The sequence below is a fragment of the Lingula anatina genome, chromosome 3 (assembly GCF_051362555.1).
Source record: "Lingula anatina isolate TDL-2025a chromosome 3, LinAna3.0, whole genome shotgun sequence".
Classification (NCBI taxonomy): domain Eukaryota; kingdom Metazoa; phylum Brachiopoda; class Lingulata; order Lingulida; family Lingulidae; genus Lingula; species Lingula anatina.
This window is the reverse complement of record NC_141769.1, coordinates 5,519,589-5,540,293: the sequence shown is the minus strand read 5'-3', so window position 1 is coordinate 5,540,293 and position 20,705 is coordinate 5,519,589. Positions and strand designations below refer to the sequence as shown.

Here is a 20,705-nt window from a genome sequence, read left to right as displayed (position 1 = left end):
TGTGTACTGACAGCATTCCTTTACTTAAGCAGTTTTTTTTTTTTTTTTTTTTTTTTTTTGGACTGTTTTTTTTTTTTTTTTTTCGCCCTCTCGCACCAGTTTTGGGGTACCCAGAGGATGTCATCCATAAAAATAAAAAAGTGTGGCCTAAGCGTTTTATCGCCGCAAAGCACGGCAGTGAAATACGTCGATGCGGGTTATTCATGAACCGAACGTCACTTCCGGAAAGTTACGTGAAAAGTTACAAGAGTTTGTAAGTCCGAGACTTAGTTCTACAAGAGTTTTGAGAATACCGTGTAAGTCTAAGATACAAATTCACGTAAATAGTTACAAATTGTTGTAAGTTACAAAGTTTTGAGAATACGGCCCCTGAATTCTTGTAACTTTTCACGCAACTTTCCGGAAGTGACGTTTGGTCCATGAAATTCAGGGGCCGTATTCTCGAAAGGTTTTTACTTTACAAATTCTTGTAACTTTTCACGTAAGTCCGATCGTTCACGTAAGTTGGTATTCTCGAAGGTTTGTAAGTTACAAACTCTTGTAAATATGCACGTAAATTTACAACTGCTTCCGAGCTGTTGTAAGTCGCTACAAAAAGTTGTACGCATGCGCACTTGGTGAAAAGTCGGGGAGAAAGTGTTGTCTGCGGGAATTTTATGCTCGTGTTTAATGTCGGATATTTTTGACAGCAAGTAAAATTATTTAACCTTGGATGTATTATTATCAGCGAGAAAGGTTAGCCTTTCGGATATTTCAGGTTAGTTGCCTAAAGTTAACGATTTAGATGAGAAAAATATGTTTCTATCGATCGCGCGATGGCAACATGGCAGTTTGGCAGGGTGTCCGAATTTTTAAACTAAAATGAAAACTGATACTTTTTAAAAAATGTGAGAGAATTACTAGTGTTGTGAGAAAGCCAAGTTTATGAGCTTTTTGGCGATATAAAACATTTTAGTTGTTAGTCAAGATTAATCGATCGAACGACGGTTGAATTTCAGTTTCTGAAGCTTCCGACCTTTTTAGGATGAAGATACATGTTTAGTCAGTGAATAAATTAAAATTATACTAAAAAAACGAGGTTAATAGATGGGGTTTTGTTCGGAAAAAAGTTATCTTTTAACTGATGTATAATGTTTGCTGTCATTATATTATTTACAAATTTTCTGTGAAATTTTGTCGTGAAGGTGTGTCTGAAAATCGCCATTTTTATCTGCAATTCATTGACTCAGGTTCTTATGCCTCTATTCCATACATGTGGTGGAGAAAATATATGCCTTCTACATCACAAAAAAGTACATTTCAAATGCTTTAAAATGATATACTGCACACTATGTATCAAAAAGTATCGAGAGGCTGCCAAAGGAATAGAAATGTGTAGATAAAAAGTTACAAATGTTGACCCCCTTTTCGGCACGTCATGGTGACCTCGATCAGCTGATGGCTGCATTTAAAACTATACATAAGTTTCATTAACTTTATTTTGTAGGTTTTGTAAATAATAATGGATTGGCAGCGTTCAATGATGATAATAATGACTTATCATCTACTTTCGAGTGATTTTAGATATTTAAACAGTATTTTAACTAATTTAAAAGGCTCGGTTTATCCATTTAAATGAAGGAGGTCCAGTTCAAATAGTGAGATAATTATCAAATGACTTAAAACTTTTAAATACCAAAAAAGACTTACTAGTAATGTGTGAGTTAGTAAAATATTGTACATGTTGGCATTTTTGATAGTATTCCACTTATGGCTTTCCTTATATAACATTGTACTTATTACAAAGTTACAGAGTAAATTCTTATTTAGAGTAAACTGACACTTGCTTAGATTGCACTTTGATCATAACAATTATAGCTGTTTTCTTGCTACTGTTTCATTTTTAAATTGATTTCATACTGCAATTGCAAAATATAATTCCTGCATAGTCCCATCTACTTGCTGCAGTTCTAAGATAAGGGAAAGTAAAACCAATATATACCTTATTAATTTTAAAATTAAAAAATACTTTTTGCCAAAGAAATAAGTATATTTCATTATTTAAGTTCCTCAAAGAATAGAAATATTTAGATCTAGTCTTGTTACAATAATAATGAATGTTAGTGCGCCATGTCACATGACCTTGTGGTCACTCTTTATAATGCGAAGACTAATCAGTCACGTGATTATGGGTGTGTGTGGTATTGAAATGCATAGAGAATTCAGTACACAAGTAGGAACCATACCGGTCGGTCACCCTAGATAGCATATAATGTAAGTAATGGTAAAATGTATTTCTTTTTATTTAACGTATATACTGTAGTTTGTTTATATTAGTTTTTATGAGTTTATTGTTTACCGCATACTTATGTCATTTTTTAATTTTTTTAGATTTGTACAAGAGTCCAACGTACACAACGGACAAACGAGATAAGGTGTTCATTGTGATAACGAAACTGTAACAAATTGTGCTATCTATAAGACAATAAATGATTCAGTGATTTTATGTGTAACGTCGTCTACAATATTAGTACAAATATTTTGCTCCGAACACTGACATCATGAACGGTGAAACAAACGCAGATGTACCACAGTCTATGACAGACTCAACTACCATTAAAACTTTAAGGGACAGAAAAAGTGCAGCGCTACGCTCAGTTACAGTATGCCGTAACAAAACAGTGAATGCTATGACTGACTTTAATAACCTTCATATCGTGAAAACAAATTTGGAACAGTACGATGAATTATTTGCAAAGTACCAATCTGCATATAATAAATACTGTGAAAAACTTTCTGAGGATGAAATGACGAAGGAACTTCATACGTTTGAAGAAAGACAAATTTCTATGCTAGAGTTTAGACGACATGTGCTCAATTGGACCAGCGAGGCAGAACAGGCACTAACTGCTGATTGTACCAGTTCAGCCAAAGGTAGTAACCACAGTAGCGGGTCACGATCGTCACGCCGTTCTCGCTCTTCACAGTCAGCCCATACTGAGGTGTCAGCGCGTGTAAAGGAACAAGCAAAGATCGCGGAACTCACCGTTGAAAAAGAATTACTACAGAAAAAACACCGATTGATGATGGAGAATGAACAGCTACGAGTGGAAGGTGAAATAGCAAAAGCACGTGCCCGTGAACGCGTTTATGCAGAAGATGACGTCACGACGCATGCGGCAGCCACACCCACCTCTTCCCATGATGCATCCCATTCAAACCCATCCTCAGTCAACCTTGGTGAAACGCAACGCCCGAGCAGCGCACCGTTGAACGTAGATGCTCCGGAATTTAGACCACACCAAGCCCATACGCATCCGAGCAGCATGACTGAAGAAAGCCACTTGGTTTCTACGAACACGCTTGTTGCCGCGCTTTCTCTTCCACAGCCAGAAATCCCGAAGTTTTCAGGCGATCTGATCAGTTACAGGACCTTCATGACGGCATTTGACACTCGTATAGCATCGCGCACAGCTTCTCCCTCTGACAGACTTTATTACCTAGATCAGCATCTCGTTGGTGAACCCAAAGACATCGTCAGTGGTTGTTTCCTGTTTGATCCAGAGACCGGATACCAAGAAGCTCGCCGCTTACTTGATAAAGAATATGGGGATCCATACAAAACTGCTTTAGTTTATATCAATAAAGTCAATGCTTGGCCTGTTATTAAACAAGATGATTGTATAGGTCTGAAAAAGTTGTCTTTGTTCTTGACAAAGTGTTGTAATGCAATGAAATGTTTGTCATATTTGAATGTTTTAGATCACCCTCCAAATATGCTCAATGTTGTTCAGAAATTACCATTTTATTTACAAAATAAATGGCGCGAACAGGTGTCTAGAGTACGACAGACAGAGCATATAATTTTAAAGTTTCAGGATCTTGTTACTTTCATAGCATCAGCGTCAGACGCAGCCAATGATCCAATCTACGGAAAGGCAGCTAAGCAACATGTCCCCGCCAACGCTACGATTCAGCAGGGTAAGGGCCAGATGAAAATGACCAGCTTTGCCATGACGTCACAAGGTTACGTAGGGTCATCATTAAACTGTCCGCTTTGTCAGCAACACCATGACCTGGATGACTGCCCAACGTTTACAAGTAAGTCCATGGCTGATAAAAGACAATTCTTAAAAGAAAAACGTCTTTGCTTTGGCTGTTATAGACCCGACCACATTTCCAAGGGGTGTTTGGGAAAACGTGTATGCCAGAAGTGCCATAAGCGACACCCGACTTCACTCCACATAGAGGGTTTCCAACTTCGAACTTCCCTTGGTAGCCAGACCAACACCGATGGTAAAAAGACACGAGATTCCTCAACAACGCGTGTAAATACCAATGATACTACAGTTAAGTCTAGCTGTGCAGCTACCGCTTCTCCAGACTCGACAGTTTTACATGGGGTATTACCGGTGAAGGTGAGTCAGAGAGGAAGCAGCAAAGTTATTACCACTTACTGTTTTTATGACAATGGCAGCAGCGGGTGTTTTATAACCAATGATTTGTTCCAAAACCTTGAAGCCAGTGGTATACCGACGAGGCTCAAGCTGACCACTATGCAAGGAACCGACTGCGTGGATAGCACTTTGGTAGAAGGCTTGGTCATTACAGATTTGAACGGAAGCAACGCAATTGACATGCCCAAGACATTTACCAGAAATGTTATTCCAATCGACCATCACCAAATTGCAACGCCGGAAATAGTCCAGAGATGGGATCATTTACGACATATTGCCTCTGAGATACCGGAGTTTCAGCAAGGAGTTGACATCGGTATTTTGATCGGTAACAACTGCCCGTTAGCTTTAGAACCTCTGAACGTTGTGCCTACAGATGGTAATAAACCGTATGCCATGCGGCTACGACATGGATGGACAGTACATGGGCCAGCATATTCCAGTGATGTGGATCACATTTCATGCAACCGAATAATGGTGGAAGAAACTTGTAAAGAATTATTCACACCTGCCACTGTGATGCACATGATGGAACTCGACTTTAATGATCACAAGCCGTTATATCCCGACGAAAAGGGCATGTCACAAGAGGACAGGAAATTCATACAACTGGTAGAGGAGGGAATTTTCTTTGCAGACGGACACTATACAGTACCATTGCCATTTAGGTCCAAAGCTGTGTCAATTCCAAACAATAGATCACAAGCTGTACAGAGAGTGATGTGGCAAAAGAAAAAGATGTTAAAAAACTATACCTTTCAATCAGATTACATTGACTTTATGTCCAAAATCATTGATCGTGGATATGCAGAACGGATTCCTATCAATGATGTCACACCTGTAGAGGGAAGGGTATGGTACCTTCCACACCACGGAATCTACAATCCGAATAAACCAGGAAAAATGCGGGTTGTTTTCGATGCCAGCGCCAAGTACCAAGGGACTAGCTTAAACGATCACCTCTTACAAGGACCAGATTTAGCCAATAACCTGTTTGGTGTTCTCAGTCGATTTAGACAGCATCAGATAGCTTTTATAGGTGATATAGAAGCCATGTTTTTCCAGATCCGAGTTCCTGTTGAGCAGAGAAATTTTCTGAGATTTCTTTGGTGGGAAAATGGAGATCTTAGTGGTGAGCTACATGAGTACAGAATGAACGTTCACCTTTTTGGGGCAATTTCGTCACCAAGTGTAGCCAATTTTGTTTTGAAGAAAGTTGGAATACATGCAGCAAACGCGGAGGTAAGGAACACTGTGCTTAGAAACTTTTACGTTGATGATTGCCTGAAATCAGTTGTGAATCATGTGGATGCATGTCATCTTGTAGAGAATCTCTGTCATACCTGTGCTGAGGGAGGGTTTCATCTGACAAAATTTTCCAGTAACAGCATAGAAGTGATGTGTTCCATTCCACAGATTGAACATTCCAAAGAAATGTCTGCTGTCAATTTAAGCTGTGATGACTTGCCCGTCATTAAAACGTTAGGAGTGCGGTGGGACATTAGAGCAGACCAATTTGGATTTTCGATCATGATGAGAGAGAAGCCGCCCACCAGAAGGGGAATCCTGTCGCTCATCTCTTGTATATATGACCCATTAGGTTTTATTGCACCAGTGGTTTTACCTGCGAAGAGAATCCTCCAAGATCTCTGTAGGGAAGGAAAAGTGGACTGGGACGATGTTCTACCAGAGAAGTACCTAGAAAGATGGCAACAATGGTTATCATCTTTGCCGGACTTGGAGAATCTCAAGATCGACCGCTGCTTTAAGTCAACGCATGCTTCTGATGAGGTACAGCTGCACGTTTTTTCTGACGCTAGTTCAACCGGATATGGGTCAGTTGCATACTTGCGGAGCAAGGATCAGTCGGGAAAAGTCTCCGTAGCTTTTGTTGCAGGCAAAGCTAGACTGGCACCAATCAAGGTCACGACAATTCCTAGACTTGAGCTCACAGCAGCAGTGACGTCAGTGCGCATAGCTAAATTGATTCAACGAGAACTTGATCAGAGCCTGAATGTTTATTTTCATACAGATTCGGTTACGGTTCTTCGTTTCATACGCAGTGAGACCAAGCGATTTCCAATTTATGTTGCGAACAGGGTGCAATTTATACGAGATTTTTCTGAAGTTGAGCAGTGGAGATACGTCCCATCCTCAAAAAATACGGCGGATGAAGCTTCACGAGGTATTTCTGTTGAGCAACTGCTTTCAAGTTCAAGGTGGTTACAAGGTCCAGAATTCTTACAAGGTGATGAGGATACCTGGCCACGGAATGTCATCGATAGCAACGATAATCTACAATTGCAGAATGACAGAGCAAGTGATGTGTTTCAGCATTGTGGTTTCTATACAGCTGTCACTGTAAGGGAAGACCCTGAGGAACCGTTTTCTCAATTAGTTCATCACTTTTCCAGTTGGTATAAGCTGAGGAAGGCCGTTGCTGTTTATACAAAGATGTTACGGTATCTTCAGTTGAAATCCCAGTCAAGGTTAACGGCGTTTTCCTCAACAATTGGTGTCAGAGACATTGAAGAAGCAGAGCTCAAAATCGTACGGTGGTTACACAAGGGAATTTACAATGCTGAAGTGACCCAGCTTTCTATGGCAGAATCGGGATCAACACGGAGCCGGGTAAAGTTACTTCCACGATCTAGTAGTCTCTATAAGTTGGATCCTTTCTTGGAGGATGGTGTTTTGAGAGTAGGAGGGAGGCTAGCTCGTGCAAATATACCAGAGCATACCAAGCATCCGATCATTTTACCTCGCAAATGCCATGTGACAACACTAGTGATTCGTGAGGCACACGCAACCCTCGGACATGCAGGCCGTAATCATGTGCTCGCCAGTCTCCGCAACAAGTACTGGGTCATAAAAGGTAATGCGTCAGTGCGTTCAGTGTTGTCAACGTGTGTTATCTGTCGCCGTACCAGAGGTGTAACACAAGAGCAAAAAATGTCCAATCTACCAGTTTGCAGAGTTGATGATACAATGCCTCCATTTAGCCGTTCTGGAGTCGATTATTTTGGACCATTTATTATCAAAGAGGGTCGGAAAGAAGTAAAACGCTATGGCGTCCTTTTTACGTGTTTAGCAAGTCGAGCCGTACATTTGGAGGTAGCGATCAATCTTGAAACGGACACATTTATAAATGTTTTGCGGCGTTTTATTGCACGTCGGGGGAACGTTATAGAACTATGGAGTGATAACGGAACCAACTTCAGAGGTGCTCACAAAGAACTTCAGCAGGCAATTGAAGACATGAATCATGGCATCATTCACAACGATATGTGCAAAGCTGGAGTCGACTGGCATTTCAATCCGCCTACGGCAAGTAATATGGGCGGATCGTGGGAGCGTATGATTCGTTCAGTTAGGAAAGTATTATCTGGTTTGTTGCATGAATATGGAACTCGTATGGACACTGATTGCTTGCATACATTTCTATGTGAAGTGGAAGCAATAATGAATTCTCGGCCAATAACCAGCATATCCTCAGATCCAGACGATGCAGAGCCTCTTACGCCAAACCACATTTTGACTGCGAGATCACATGTTAACGTACCCCCACCAGGCGTATTTCAGCAACATGATTTATATCTGCGAAAGAGATGGCGAAAAGTTCAGTATCTTTCGAATGTATTTTGGTCCAGATGGCGCAAAGAATACCTGCTGAACCTTCAAAAGCGTCACAAATGGAATAAACAGCAAAGAAATCTCAAAGTCGGAGATGTAGTTATCATAAAAGATGATAACGTGGCCCGAAATGTATGGCCGATGGGTCGTGTTGAGGATGTGGAGATGGACAACAATGGACTAGTGCGTACTGTACTATTAAAAACACAAAATTCCAACTTACGTAGGCCAGTGAACAAACTTATTTTACTGGTCGCAAATGACAAAGATTGTTAACCATCAGTTATATCTGCATTTAAATGTAGACTTATGACATTTTCTATTTTGGTGTTAAGTGACGGTGACTGTTAAGTAAAAGATTTAAGAGTAGTAATGATTTAAGGTTTAGGCCTATTAATGCATATTTAGTTAAGGCATAACGGTTGTTCAGTTTATTTTCATATGATATTGTATTTTAACTGTGCACTAACGTAATTAAGTTAAATTAGTTTGCGTTAACTAATTTAGGAGCCGGGAATGTTAGTGCGCCATGTCACATGACCTTGTGGTCACTCTTTATAATGCGAAGACTAATCAGTCACGTGATTATGGGTGTGTGTGGTATTGAAATGCATAGAGAATTCAGTACACAAGTAGGAACCATACCGGTCGGTCACCCTAGATAGCATATAATGTAAGTAATGGTAAAATGTATTTCTTTTTATTTAACGTATATACTGTAGTTTGTTTATATTAGTTTTTATGAGTTTATTGTTTACCGCATACTTATGTCATTTTTTTCATTTTTTTAGATTTGTACAAGAGTCCAACGTACACAACGGACAAACGAGATAAGGTGTTCATTGTGATAACGAAACTGTAACAAATTGTGCTATCTATAAGACAATAAATGATTCAGTGATTTTATGTGTAACGTCGTCTACAATAATGAATAACAATAATAATAACTGAAAGTTTTAATGCTTATCATTTTTTTCTGTATTTTCTCTTTTATGATGCACTCACACATACATGCACACAAGAGATTATGTCTCTTTCCATTATATATCGCTCATTAGGAATTATTTTGGGTTTTGTTTTGGATAAAGAAGTATTTTGTATTTCTTATCATCATGTTATGGCTGAAACTAAAATTGCATGCACTGTACAGTGAATTTCCCTCTATTTTCAGGAAAGTGATTTGTTTAATTTGAGTAAATAAATAGAAACATCTTATAATTCGCTATGAAATATATTTCAGCCGTGGCTTGTAATTTGTAGTCACAGAACAGACTTTCTTTTCTTTTTTTCTTAAGTCAGTTTTAGGGATAATCATTACCTTTCACTTTTTATTTTTTTTGTTTGTGAGTTATCATGGATGTTTGTGTAACTTTCTATGATTAAAGTGTGCAATGTCAAGGTTCATACATGAACACTAATAACAAATTCAATGATTTTATAAGAATTTTGAGACTAATTCAGTTGCTTTTCAAGGACTCTTTAAATGCAAATGAGGGCAATGTAAAGTCACTCATAAGTTTCTATAACAAAGAAAAGAGGAAGTAATGGGTCCTACGAAAATACGAAAACCGCGAAAACCGCGAAAACCAGAAGTTGCTAGGCGAAAGCCTCACTATAACTTACTAATTCTCGATGTTCTTGACAAGTTGCTGTAATATTTGGATAACTTGGACCATATTACATACATCATGGCCTTTGATAACGATGTTGTAATGAATTGAGTATGTAACAGCTGAGTTTTCTAGATCGGCAACTATAGTGCGTGGGAGCCATGTTTGGTTTACAATTGGCATGCTAGGCGAAAACCTCACTATAACTTACTAATTCTCGATGTTCTTGACAAGTTGCTGTAATATTTGGATAACTTGGACCATATTACACACATCATGACCTTTGATAACGATGTTGTAATGAATTGAGTATGTAACAGCTGAGTTTTCTAGATCGGCAACTAATAGTGCGTGGGAGCCATGTTTGGTTTACAATTGGCATATATAAACAGCAGTGTCCCCTCAGGCCAGTATTGCCATATCAGGCCAGTATTGCCATATCAGGCCAGTATTGCCCTCTCATGCCAGTAATGCTCTCTCAGGCATATGAATGTGGATAACAGCACAATATTTTCTGCTTACTTAATACATACATATAAGAAACTAACAAACATTTATCAAGTAACATTTACAACATTGTACCAACTTTAAGTTAATTAATGCTTTATTTGTAAATGTGTTATTTGTGCATGAGAAAAATTCCTTCTAACTGTACATGAAGTTGTAAGAACTTTGTATTTGCATTAAACTTTATAAAAGAAATATTGAATCATTAAATGTTTTTCATCATAAAAAAGTTGTTTTTGTTTGTTCAAATCATGTTAAAATAAAGGCTCTCTACATACCAAATTCCATTTTACCAAAACAGTTATCAATACATATTTAGTCAATTTGTGCACTGGCAATTTATTTTTTAAGAAAAGGGACTAAAGTCTTATTCTGAGACAACTACAGTGTATTGTTAATACTGACCCGTGGACTTGCGTGCTTTTTATTTTTAATGCATGGATTGTAGTATATTTTATATATTAATAACAGTTTTATCAAAGAACTTGTAGGTTCATTTGACATTACACTCATTAGGATCTGGTTGTCATTAACGGTATGCTTCTGTGGCTCTGTGCCCTCAGGTAAGTGCTAAATCAATAATGATCAAGAAATGATCAAGACTTAACTAGTTACAGCTGCAGTCTTAGCTGTCACTAATTAAGTCCATCTAGCTGTCAGTGTCAACAAATTTAAGTTCACTGCTACTTATTTTCCATGAATTTTTGCAATTTCTTGGTGAATTTTTTACACATTTTGTCATTTTCAAACAGAGCTGAGAATTTGAATTAATGGGCCTGAAGCCATGTGATATTTGTTGCTGACTCTGCTGTCGAGCAAAATGTATTATTGCATCAGCATTGATATTTTCTATCTTGTACCTCATTATTATTTATTTATTTATTTATTTATTTATTTATTATTTTTTGTCTGAAAGTTATGCAGTTTAGGGTGGAATTTCATTCACTTTTTTTTTTTTTTTTTTTTTTTTTTTTTTTTTTTTTGCATTTTCAATATGGGCATGAAACCCATTTATTAGTTATCCATAAAATTGTTGGTGGTAATGCTGTTAAGGATTATGTATTATTGCATCAAAATGCATGAAAATCTAGAGGAGATAAATAAAAATCGATGGTTATTATGTTGTATATCACTTCATTTTTCGATTTTGTTTCTTTCAAATGGATGTATATATTTAATATTGTGTTAATTCGTTAAAAAAAGTCAGAGAGCAGTTACAATAAACAGTATTACTTAAAGTAGATAAATAAAAATTGATGGGGATTATGTTGTATATCACTTAATTTTTCAATTTTCTGTTTCTTTCAAATGGATGTATATAGATTGTGTTAATTCATTAAAGAAAAAGGTCAGAGAGCACTTAAAGTTAGCAGAATCTAATTAATTGATTTTAATTAGAATCCAAGGGTGCATTTGTTTGTGAAAAGTATGCAATCATAATGACCATCAGTTAATTAAAGATCCCATAGGTGTTGAATTTCCAGAATACACAGACTGTATGTTTTTTCCTTTAAGAATTCTACCCAACTGTGTGTTTGGCCTTCTGGCTGTTTTATGATATTAGAATATATGATGAATATGCATTTTTAGATGCATCTTTAACTCGATGAAATAAGTATTTATAATGTGTGTCTCAAAAAATACTTTTCTGTTTGTTAGCTTTTTAACTTGTTTGTGTGAAAGAAATCCCAGGTCTTCACAAAATTTGAACCATTTTACCACACCAAATTTAATATATGCAATTCAGTCATTTCTTTTACACCTGCGGATAACAGTTAGCCATTGTCAACTTAACCCTCCTAACCACAATACTTATTGGACTGATCCAATCATAACATATAAACAATGACATGAATTCAGTAGGTAGTAAATCCCAATGGTAATCAGAAAGATACAAAAATTCTTTTAAGAAAACGCAATTTGTGCTGTGTATGCGGTCTGCATTTCGGACTAGCGAGTTCTGAGAATAAACACATCCAAATCGTTCAGTGCATTTGTCTGAAGTTTTTTTTATTTTGGCCTTAGAACATGTTACATATGAATACGTATGGGTGCTCTGTAAAGCACAACACAATCTATGACCTTAAATATGTAGATTCATAATTTGTCTAAGTATTGATTATAGTTTTATGGGTTTAAACCCATTTATGATGGCTAAAGGATTTAGAACTAAAGCAACATTTGTTTTTGACCTAGAATAATGTCCCCTTTCAAAAGTAGTTCAAATCATATGGGAGCTATATGCTATTGCCAAAGCATAATTCTTATTTGGCCAGATATTTAAAGGAATAAAGTTTTAGAGGAGAATTAATATGGTAGAGAGCTGACAATTTTACAAATATAGGCCACATTCAGAATAGTGGACTAATGCTCCGTTTCAAAAATGTTACCTTCCTTTCCCAATATATTATACACCATTGAGAAATGCATTGGTTGAGAACTTATAATACTTTTAAAGTACAAAGTGTACACAATAGTTTATTAATAATGGCAACTAGAAAAGCACTAAGAGACCGCAGACCTCCACTAAGGCAGCAGAGTGTCCATCCAATGCCATTTCACTCCTAAATTTTCATTCTATAATGATTTAGTTTTTTATTATTGATTGATTATTGATCCAGATCACCACCAAAAACTTATCACTTCTAAGTTAACCCATTTCTGACCTACCCTGAAAATGCCATCGAAATTTATCCATAACTTTTTAGTTATGATGATGACAAACAAACATACAAACAGGGGTAAAAACATAGCCTCCTTGGCAGAGGTAATAATATTCTTTACAAGAAAACTAACACTTTTTATTTCATATTCCTTTTATTATACCAAGCAGAATGCAAGCCCAAGACAAAGCAAGGCCCAAAACTGGCCCAAGTTTGGTATATCACATGCTTTAAATATATGGCCAATGAAATATACAAGCACACACTATTATTTACTATTGATCAACTTCCTGAGTAAGATAAAATGTGATTAAATAACAAAATCAGTGGCCATTGATCAAGTTCAGAGGAAAAAATGTTTTAATAAAAATAATTTAATTGTATTCACCATTATTATATATATTGAATATTATCAATTATGTTAATTAGAACCTACATTTTCATAATGCTTTATAAATTGCTCTATGCTGGTCACTTTATTAAACAATGCTACTCATTTTATATTTGGAAAAGTAGGAGTGTAAATTCTATGCAGGTTCACAGCTCATACAATATAGACTCTACATGTATGGTGTATTAAAATGGGCACTTTTTACAAGCATTGATGTGTGGTTTCACTTCTGGTTGGAATGAAAAAAAAAGTTCTACTTTGTGCATATTCATTAATTCCTATTTATTAATAAACTTTTTATTACTAAGAATGCAGGTAATCTGTGTTATCCACTTCATATAGTACTTGAGAGAGTATTACTTGCCTGGAAAAACATTACTAACCTGAGAGGGCAATACTGGCCTGATATGGCAATACTGGCCTGAGGGGACACTGCTGTTTATATATGCCAATTGTAAACCAAACATGGCTCCCACGCACTATAGTTGCCGATCTAAAAAACTCAGCTGTTACATACTCAATTCATTACAACATCGTTATCAAAGGTCATGATGTATGTAATATGGTCCAAGTTATCCAAATATTACAGCAACTTGGCAAGAACATCGAGAATTGGTAAGTTATAGTGAGGTTTTCGCCGAGCAACTTCTGGTTTTCGCGGTTTTTGCGGTTTTCGTATTTTCGTAGGACCGGAAGTAATATATCATTTAAATTAAATTTTATACACAGTGGTGATGAAACATTAAAAAATAGAAATTAAATAATGTCCAAAAAGGAATATCTCCCCTTCCTGTGAATTACTGCCTTCATGCACCCAGATTAAAAACTAAATTCAAGCACATTTCAAGGTTCAAAATGATTTAATACACCTAAAATGAATCTTTGTCAAGGTGTTGTAAGTCTCAGCTGCAGTGAAATAAAACAAGAACACAGGCACTTGTAAAGAATTTACATCTCATATGACAACTGTTGGTGAAAAAATCCAGAAGGAAAGAATATTTTTTAAGTTTCAGTGAGTGTAAATTAGTAGATAATATATGAAACAAAAAATACCTGAAATTATTAAAAATGTGACTGAGTAATCAGTTACCAAATTTATTATTATAATCATGTTTTTATTTACTTACAGAATCCTTTATTTTCAATTTTTTACTGCTTATACTAGCCGACCTGTAGGTACATGTTCATTTGTACCAGTACAATGTGCATTTCATACTGACATTAAAAAATACTCACTCTTTATGGTAACAACAAAGGTGTACGGGAAGAATATTTTCACTTTTATCTACTAATTTACACTATTTATTGATCACAGTTATCAATTTTATTTTAAAATAACATGTTCATATTAAATTGAATGTCATTTTTGAAAAGTTGGTCCAACTTATTTGTGTGAATTAATTTGTGTGATTATTTGTGGCTTAACATGAAGATAGCATTTATTAACTCTTCATCATAGAAAAAAAAACAAATATACTCACTCATATTGAAATAAAATTTACACTTTTATATCTAATTGAATGCCATATATAGAGAGGAATTGTGTGAACTTATTTGTGTGGCTTTGGTATCCTAAGATAGCATGAAATCCAAGCAAGTATCAAATTTGAACAATGAGGTGAGTGTTTATTATAAGCTACTTACTTTAGGGGATATATTCGAATGTTTTTATTGCAAATTTGATGAATTAAAGTGCTTTTTGCTAGCGGTAAACGTGGGGAATCCCAGCTGGGGGAATCCCACAAGAGGAGCCAAGTCCGATTTCTGAGCTCGCATGTCGGAGGAAGCACATTTAAAATGCGTGAATTTCCCGACGAAAACCTGTAAGAAAATGTTAAGAAACGTCTTTTTGAATGATTCTCAATACATTTCAAGAGACTTTTATGTCTAGATAAGCGTTTTATCGCCGCAAAGCACGGCAGTGAAATACGTCGATGCGGGTTATTCATGGACCGAACGTCACTTCCGGAAAGTTGCGTGAAAAGTTACAAGAGTTTGTAAGTCCACGACTTACAAGAGTTTTGAGAATACCGTGTAAGTCAAAGTTACGTATTCTCAAAACTTTGTAACTTACAACAAGTTGTAACTATTTACGTGAATTTGTATCTTAGACTTACATTTCTTGAAGGGCAAGTCTACGTGAAAAGTTACAAGAATTTGTAAGTTACAACCTTTCGAGAATACGGCCCCAGAATAATAGCATGCCCATCCTGCATGCTTTCTAAATTAATTATTATTTGCTTAAATTTTTGTTACAATTCCTTTTTATGCATATATTATTTATATTTATACACAGACAGAACCAAAATATATCAGGGCTCGACATTAGCGCCTGTCAGCCTGTCCGGGACAGGTAAAAATTCAGTTCGGACAGGTGAAGTTGCAGGGTTGGCTGTCCGACGGACAGGTCATGTTTTATGAGAAATTTGGATCAAAAATCTTTAAAAAATCATTTTTTGTTGCATACTTTTTGCCTCTTCCTAGACAATATTGAAAAGAGTGACCTACTTTTGGCACAAAACACATGCAGTCGCAAAACGAAGTCTGAGCAAACTTACCGTCAAATTATGAAAGTGTACACCCTCCAGAACTTCATCAGACAAAATTTATTCACATATCAGGTTCACTACTGAACATTTATTTAGTTAAAATCTACGTGCTCTAGTAATAAAGACACTTCCAAAAACAGAAACTACACAAGTACTGTGCTGGGGCCGGTTTCACAAAGCAGTAGTTAGTTAGCGACCGGTAGTTAGCCTCTCGCTAGTTAGAGTGCCGTTTCACGAAGCAGTCGCTAGTTCTCTCGCTCGTTATTGTCTCGTTGTTGCCTTGGATATTTAACGACTGGTCAGACCAGTCGCTAACTCTAGAGTTTCATCGTACGCATGCGTAATGAGTGAAATAAAAAGGTTGCTTAGTTACCGTTGTCTGTCTTTTGTCTTTGTATCCAATATGGCGGCTACTTTTCTTGCTATCCGTACCGCCAGACGGCAACGTAGACTACGACGTTTTCATGAAAGGCAGAATCTATTAGAATATACACACGATGATGCAATTTACGAGAGGTTGCGCCTAGCTGTGACAAAAAGAGCGGCAAAAAGGTGGTGGAGATCTTTTACGACGACCTCAAAGCAGACGTTCTTATGCATTTCCAGCCACCAAAAAATGGAGAGTTTGTGCTTTTGTGACACTTTTACGCAAGAGTTCCACTTCCGGCAGACAGTTTCGAGACTACGGTGAGTAACGAGAGAACTAACGACCGAACTTTACGACTGAACTTAGCGATGAGTTAACGACTGCTTCGTGAAACACCCCTCGAAAATCGCTAAGTTTGCTCGTTAGCGAGGTAGTTCAGTAGTTAGTTGTTCTAACTAACTACTGCTTTGTGAAACCGGCCCCTGGTGCCAGATTGGACTGGATGAACTGGCTATATCTAGTTCGTCGTCAAGGCAACATACTGCCTGTCAATCAAACTCGTGGCATGCTATCTACTCACTATAGAAAGTGAAATCTTTGGGACTGAAGATCTTGTTGAAATGTTGTTTATTTGCCCAAATATAACCTGAAATTTTGTATGATGCTTTCTTTAATGACTCTAGCATCACCTCTGTTATTTACAGTTTAAAATTTAGTGCTGGAATATGATAAATTAACATTGCTCTCATATACCAGTGTTATATTGATGTAAGGAAGAAATAAGTAATAACAAATATGAGAATTTAAATAGAAAGAAGGGGAACTTTTTTATGCTGATTTTATTTAATTCATACATTTCTAAAAAATCAAACACGTGATAACCCCTTAAGGAGTTAAATTGTTGACATATATATAACTAAAGTGTTATAAAATGAATATTCTTCAATTTTCATTGAATTTTATTCAAATATTATAAAATTTGAATATTTTAATAAAATTAATTTAACAGTACCCCTCCCCACTTCCCGCTCAGGTTTTTTTTTAGCTTTGGTTAAACTTCATGTGAATCTGTTATCAAATTGCAGACTTACAATTAGTAGACCCTGTACCCCAAATCCTAGGAGAAGCCCTGATGTTAAATATCAGACTTATATGCAAGATTAAATCTTCAGGAGTTCACAAGTATGAAAAAACAACTTTTTATCTGAACATAAATTCACTTTAAGGTGCATTTTCGGGGCTCATATGATTGAATGTTTTGGTAATATATATATATATATATATATATATATATATATATATATATATATATATATATATTAATTTAAATGTATGACTACACGTATTAATTGACAAAGTTAAAAGGTATGAATAGAAAAAAATATTGGTTTTGTGGACAGGTTGGATTGAAAATCGGACAGGTCAAATATATGTCCGAAGGACAGGTGCTCACAAAAGTTAGTGTCTAGCCCTGTATATATATTAAAAAAACAGTTCACGTCGTTAATAATTATAAAAGGTGAATGCGATCCATGCTTGCAATGCAGATTGACTTTTTCGTGTTGTGCTTCAAGCCGTTAGGAACTTGTCCATTCAGGTTTTTGCTGTTTGAAAATGCTTCTTCACTCCCTATGGACTCCCGTTAGAATTTTCACCTGAAAGACGATTTTTTGCAAAGTAAGACAAAATTCATGAATATCTAAACTTCTTAACTCTATTACGAATATCTTGCAGGATCTATTCCGGGTCAACGTTAAAATGTTTTAGCTTATTAAAAAACACGTTTGATTTATTACTTTTTTTCTGACGCGTACAGATGAAAAGATTTTTGGTTAAATACAAATCAGATTATACGTACTTTTTAAAACTTCATTCCAAATCCTTTTCGAATTTTGTTTTTAATCTTGTTAAGAACTTCAAGGGGAAGCGGCAGTTTAAATTTTAATACGAACGACTGATGCACGTGACGGTATTTACCTTACATTTATCCATATCTGTCATAGACGGTGGGGATATCCTTTCAGCATGTTCTTCGGCAAAGACATTTATAGTACCTACCGCGCCTAGGGCATTTGACGGGGCCAGGATTGGATCTGCTGGTTCTCTTGCACTTTGTCGCTATGCAATACCGCAATCCCCACTTTCCACAGGGAACGACAAGGAAATTTCGCCCTCGGCAAAAGCCTTTCTTCTTAAAATTCCCCCAAGTGCCTGTGTAAGGGCCACTACCTGTGCAGTTCTCCGGATCGTAAGGACAAGGTGAGAAGTGTTTCATAACATTGCCCATGCAATTCCCTCTGTTGCCTGAAAATGGTGGGGCGTTAATGCACCCGGAACCGTCGCTGTTGCACCGCTGGCAAGTTGCAACTTTCCATCTACTTGCCCACGGTTCAGAGCATTTCCTCAGACAAGGGCCCCATGCGCCCCACTCAGCTCTTTTGTAAATGTATGCATCTGATGCAGTTAATGCAACTGCCAAACAGATAAATAAGGCGCACCAGTGCATTTTTGCAGATTTTTTTCTGTCTTTGTAGTTGGTTGTTTGAAACGCTATGGTGACGTCACTGGATCGGCAACGACGTCACTTTTCTGGCAAAATGATAACGTCGCGCTCGAGAGAACGTTACAGAATAGAACACTTGCATGGGCTAAACACAGTAGGACACTATCGGTGTGGGGTCGTATCGATGTGCATAATGCAAAAATTTACAAAGGGGGAGTACCGATGCGGGGGAGTAACGGTGCGGGGGAGTAACGGTGCGGGGGAGTATCGGCATGACCCCTTCGTGTTGATATGAAATATATGTTGCGTTCGGCTCCCATCTGGTTGGCAAAGTGTTAATAACCCCGTGAAGTCGGTGTAAAAGTTGGCAAAACCGATTTTTTCAAGTGCAGTAGGTTACTGTCATTATGTATCGCAGGAAACGCAAAATATTTTCAAACAATCACATTCTGCAGAAAGACGAGATCATAAACTTTCAAATAATATATCATAAGGTATGTCTCCTACAATTTTTACCCATTTTGTGTGGGGAAATTAGTGCATCTCCAAAACGACGACAAAAATGGAACCCCATTTTCATCATAATTTATAGCGGCCCGTGACCAACCTGAAGAACTGACCCGACTTAGCAAAACTACAAGTTTTCTTAAATTTTCTGAATATCAGATCAAACAAGTCAAAATAAAATTAAAATACGAATAAGTGCTGTACTTCTAACATCAGAAATATTCCAAGAGTTATATACTTAAAACAACAAAAATGGTATAGTTACGATCCAATCCACAAGAAATCCAGTGTGAATTTTAACCAATATAGAAAGACATATATTGCTAGATCTAGTTATAAATAAAACAAGATTTTTTTAATTGAATAAATATTTACAATGAAGTACTGGCCTATGACCAGGTTGTACTTTTTAAAGCCTGGGAGGGTTTTGATAAAAAATCCTTCAACTCCGGTTAAATCATTATATTAAGATATGCACTTCTGTCTTGTTCTGTTATTTTACTGCTCAAGATTTATTTCTATGTACTAGTAGGCCTACTATTTTTGTCTCTTACATATTAAACTATTTAAAATAAGACCCTTCCAATTTAATTATAATTTGAAAAAATATCCCTAATCTATTTAAAATTTACATTTCTGTTTTTAAAAGTGCAAAATATTGAAATCTGTTTGATAAACAACACTAAGTAAACATTTAAAATTCATGCCCTTAACGCACTGTTCCTGGGAAGTGTTCATTCAGCCTCATGAATATGCACTGAACTTTTTAAAAGTTTTTTTGAAACTTTTTGCCTTTTAAATTAAAGCAGTTAACAAGGCTCCAATAAACTCGTTGGCCAACTTGATCTGTCTATTCTGAGGGCAGGAGAAGCACCTGCCCCAGCAAGTTATGAATATTACTTTAGCCAAAACTGACATACAATTAAGATCATCCCCGGCTGAAATTTCTTGAATTTGATTTGTAATTAAATACATATAAAAGTAAAATGCATTAAAAATAAAAATAAAAAAAGAAAACTTCATTATACGAGTATGTTTCAATTTTTTTTTTTTTTTTTTTTTATTTCCTTAGAATCTTCAGTGGCCAGGTCATTCACCTGCTGGATATGACAATCAGAAAACTAAATCAATTTTAAGTTCAAAGTTCAAAATTGGGCTGTTTTCCCAGAGAGCCACCCTGGCACCCAGTGGATGATAGATTACTTGACTAAATGATCATCAGAACTTGACCCTTATAAAACTGCTGTCAAAATTTTGTTAACTTAAGCATAATATTCCCTAAACGACCTCCAGTCAGATTCAATTCTTTTGAGAGCACTGTATCCTCTCTCCGCCTGAGAAGTGAACAGGCTGAACAAGGTAATTTCAATTAGCATTATTGTATGTATTCTAATCTTTGTCTGGTCTCCTAGCCTTGAGACAAATCAGTACACACATATCTTTACTTTTATTCACTATAAACATGACACCTATGTGCTCTTTAAAGGGGGTTCATGCCGATACTCCCCCGCACCGTTACTCCCCCGCACCGATACTCCC

General features: G+C 36.5%; 2 protein-coding genes and 1 long non-coding RNA gene across 3 annotated transcripts; 2 read left to right on the top strand and 1 right to left on the bottom strand.

The window, feature by feature from the left end:
- Positions 1-1,681: 1,681 nt before the first annotated feature.
- LOC147762818 (uncharacterized) lies at positions 1,682-5,134 on the top strand. Its single transcript, XM_087007792.1, has 3 exons — positions 1,682-2,253; positions 2,371-5,048; positions 5,105-5,134. The coding sequence occupies exons 2-3, from the start codon at positions 2,541-2,543 to the stop codon at positions 5,132-5,134; spliced, it is 2,538 nt and encodes an 845-aa protein (XP_086863918.1). The 5' UTR covers positions 1,682-2,253; positions 2,371-2,540.
- On the top strand, positions 5,066-9,175 carry LOC147762817 (uncharacterized). Its single transcript, XM_087009751.1, has 2 exons — positions 5,066-8,742; positions 8,861-9,175. Exon 1 carries the CDS (start codon positions 5,157-5,159, stop codon positions 8,343-8,345), a length of 3,189 nt encoding a protein of 1,062 aa, XP_086865877.1. The 5' UTR covers positions 5,066-5,156; the 3' UTR covers positions 8,346-8,742; positions 8,861-9,175.
- A 7,802-nt stretch (positions 9,176-16,977) lies between these two features.
- LOC147762816 (uncharacterized) lies at positions 16,978-18,735 on the bottom strand. The gene is made up of 2 exons (XR_015333662.1): positions 18,134-18,735; positions 16,978-17,811 (listed from the first exon to the last, which is right to left on the bottom strand). It is a non-coding gene; the product is annotated as an uncharacterized LOC147762816 (long non-coding RNA).
- Between the last annotated feature and the right edge of the window lie 1,970 nt (positions 18,736-20,705).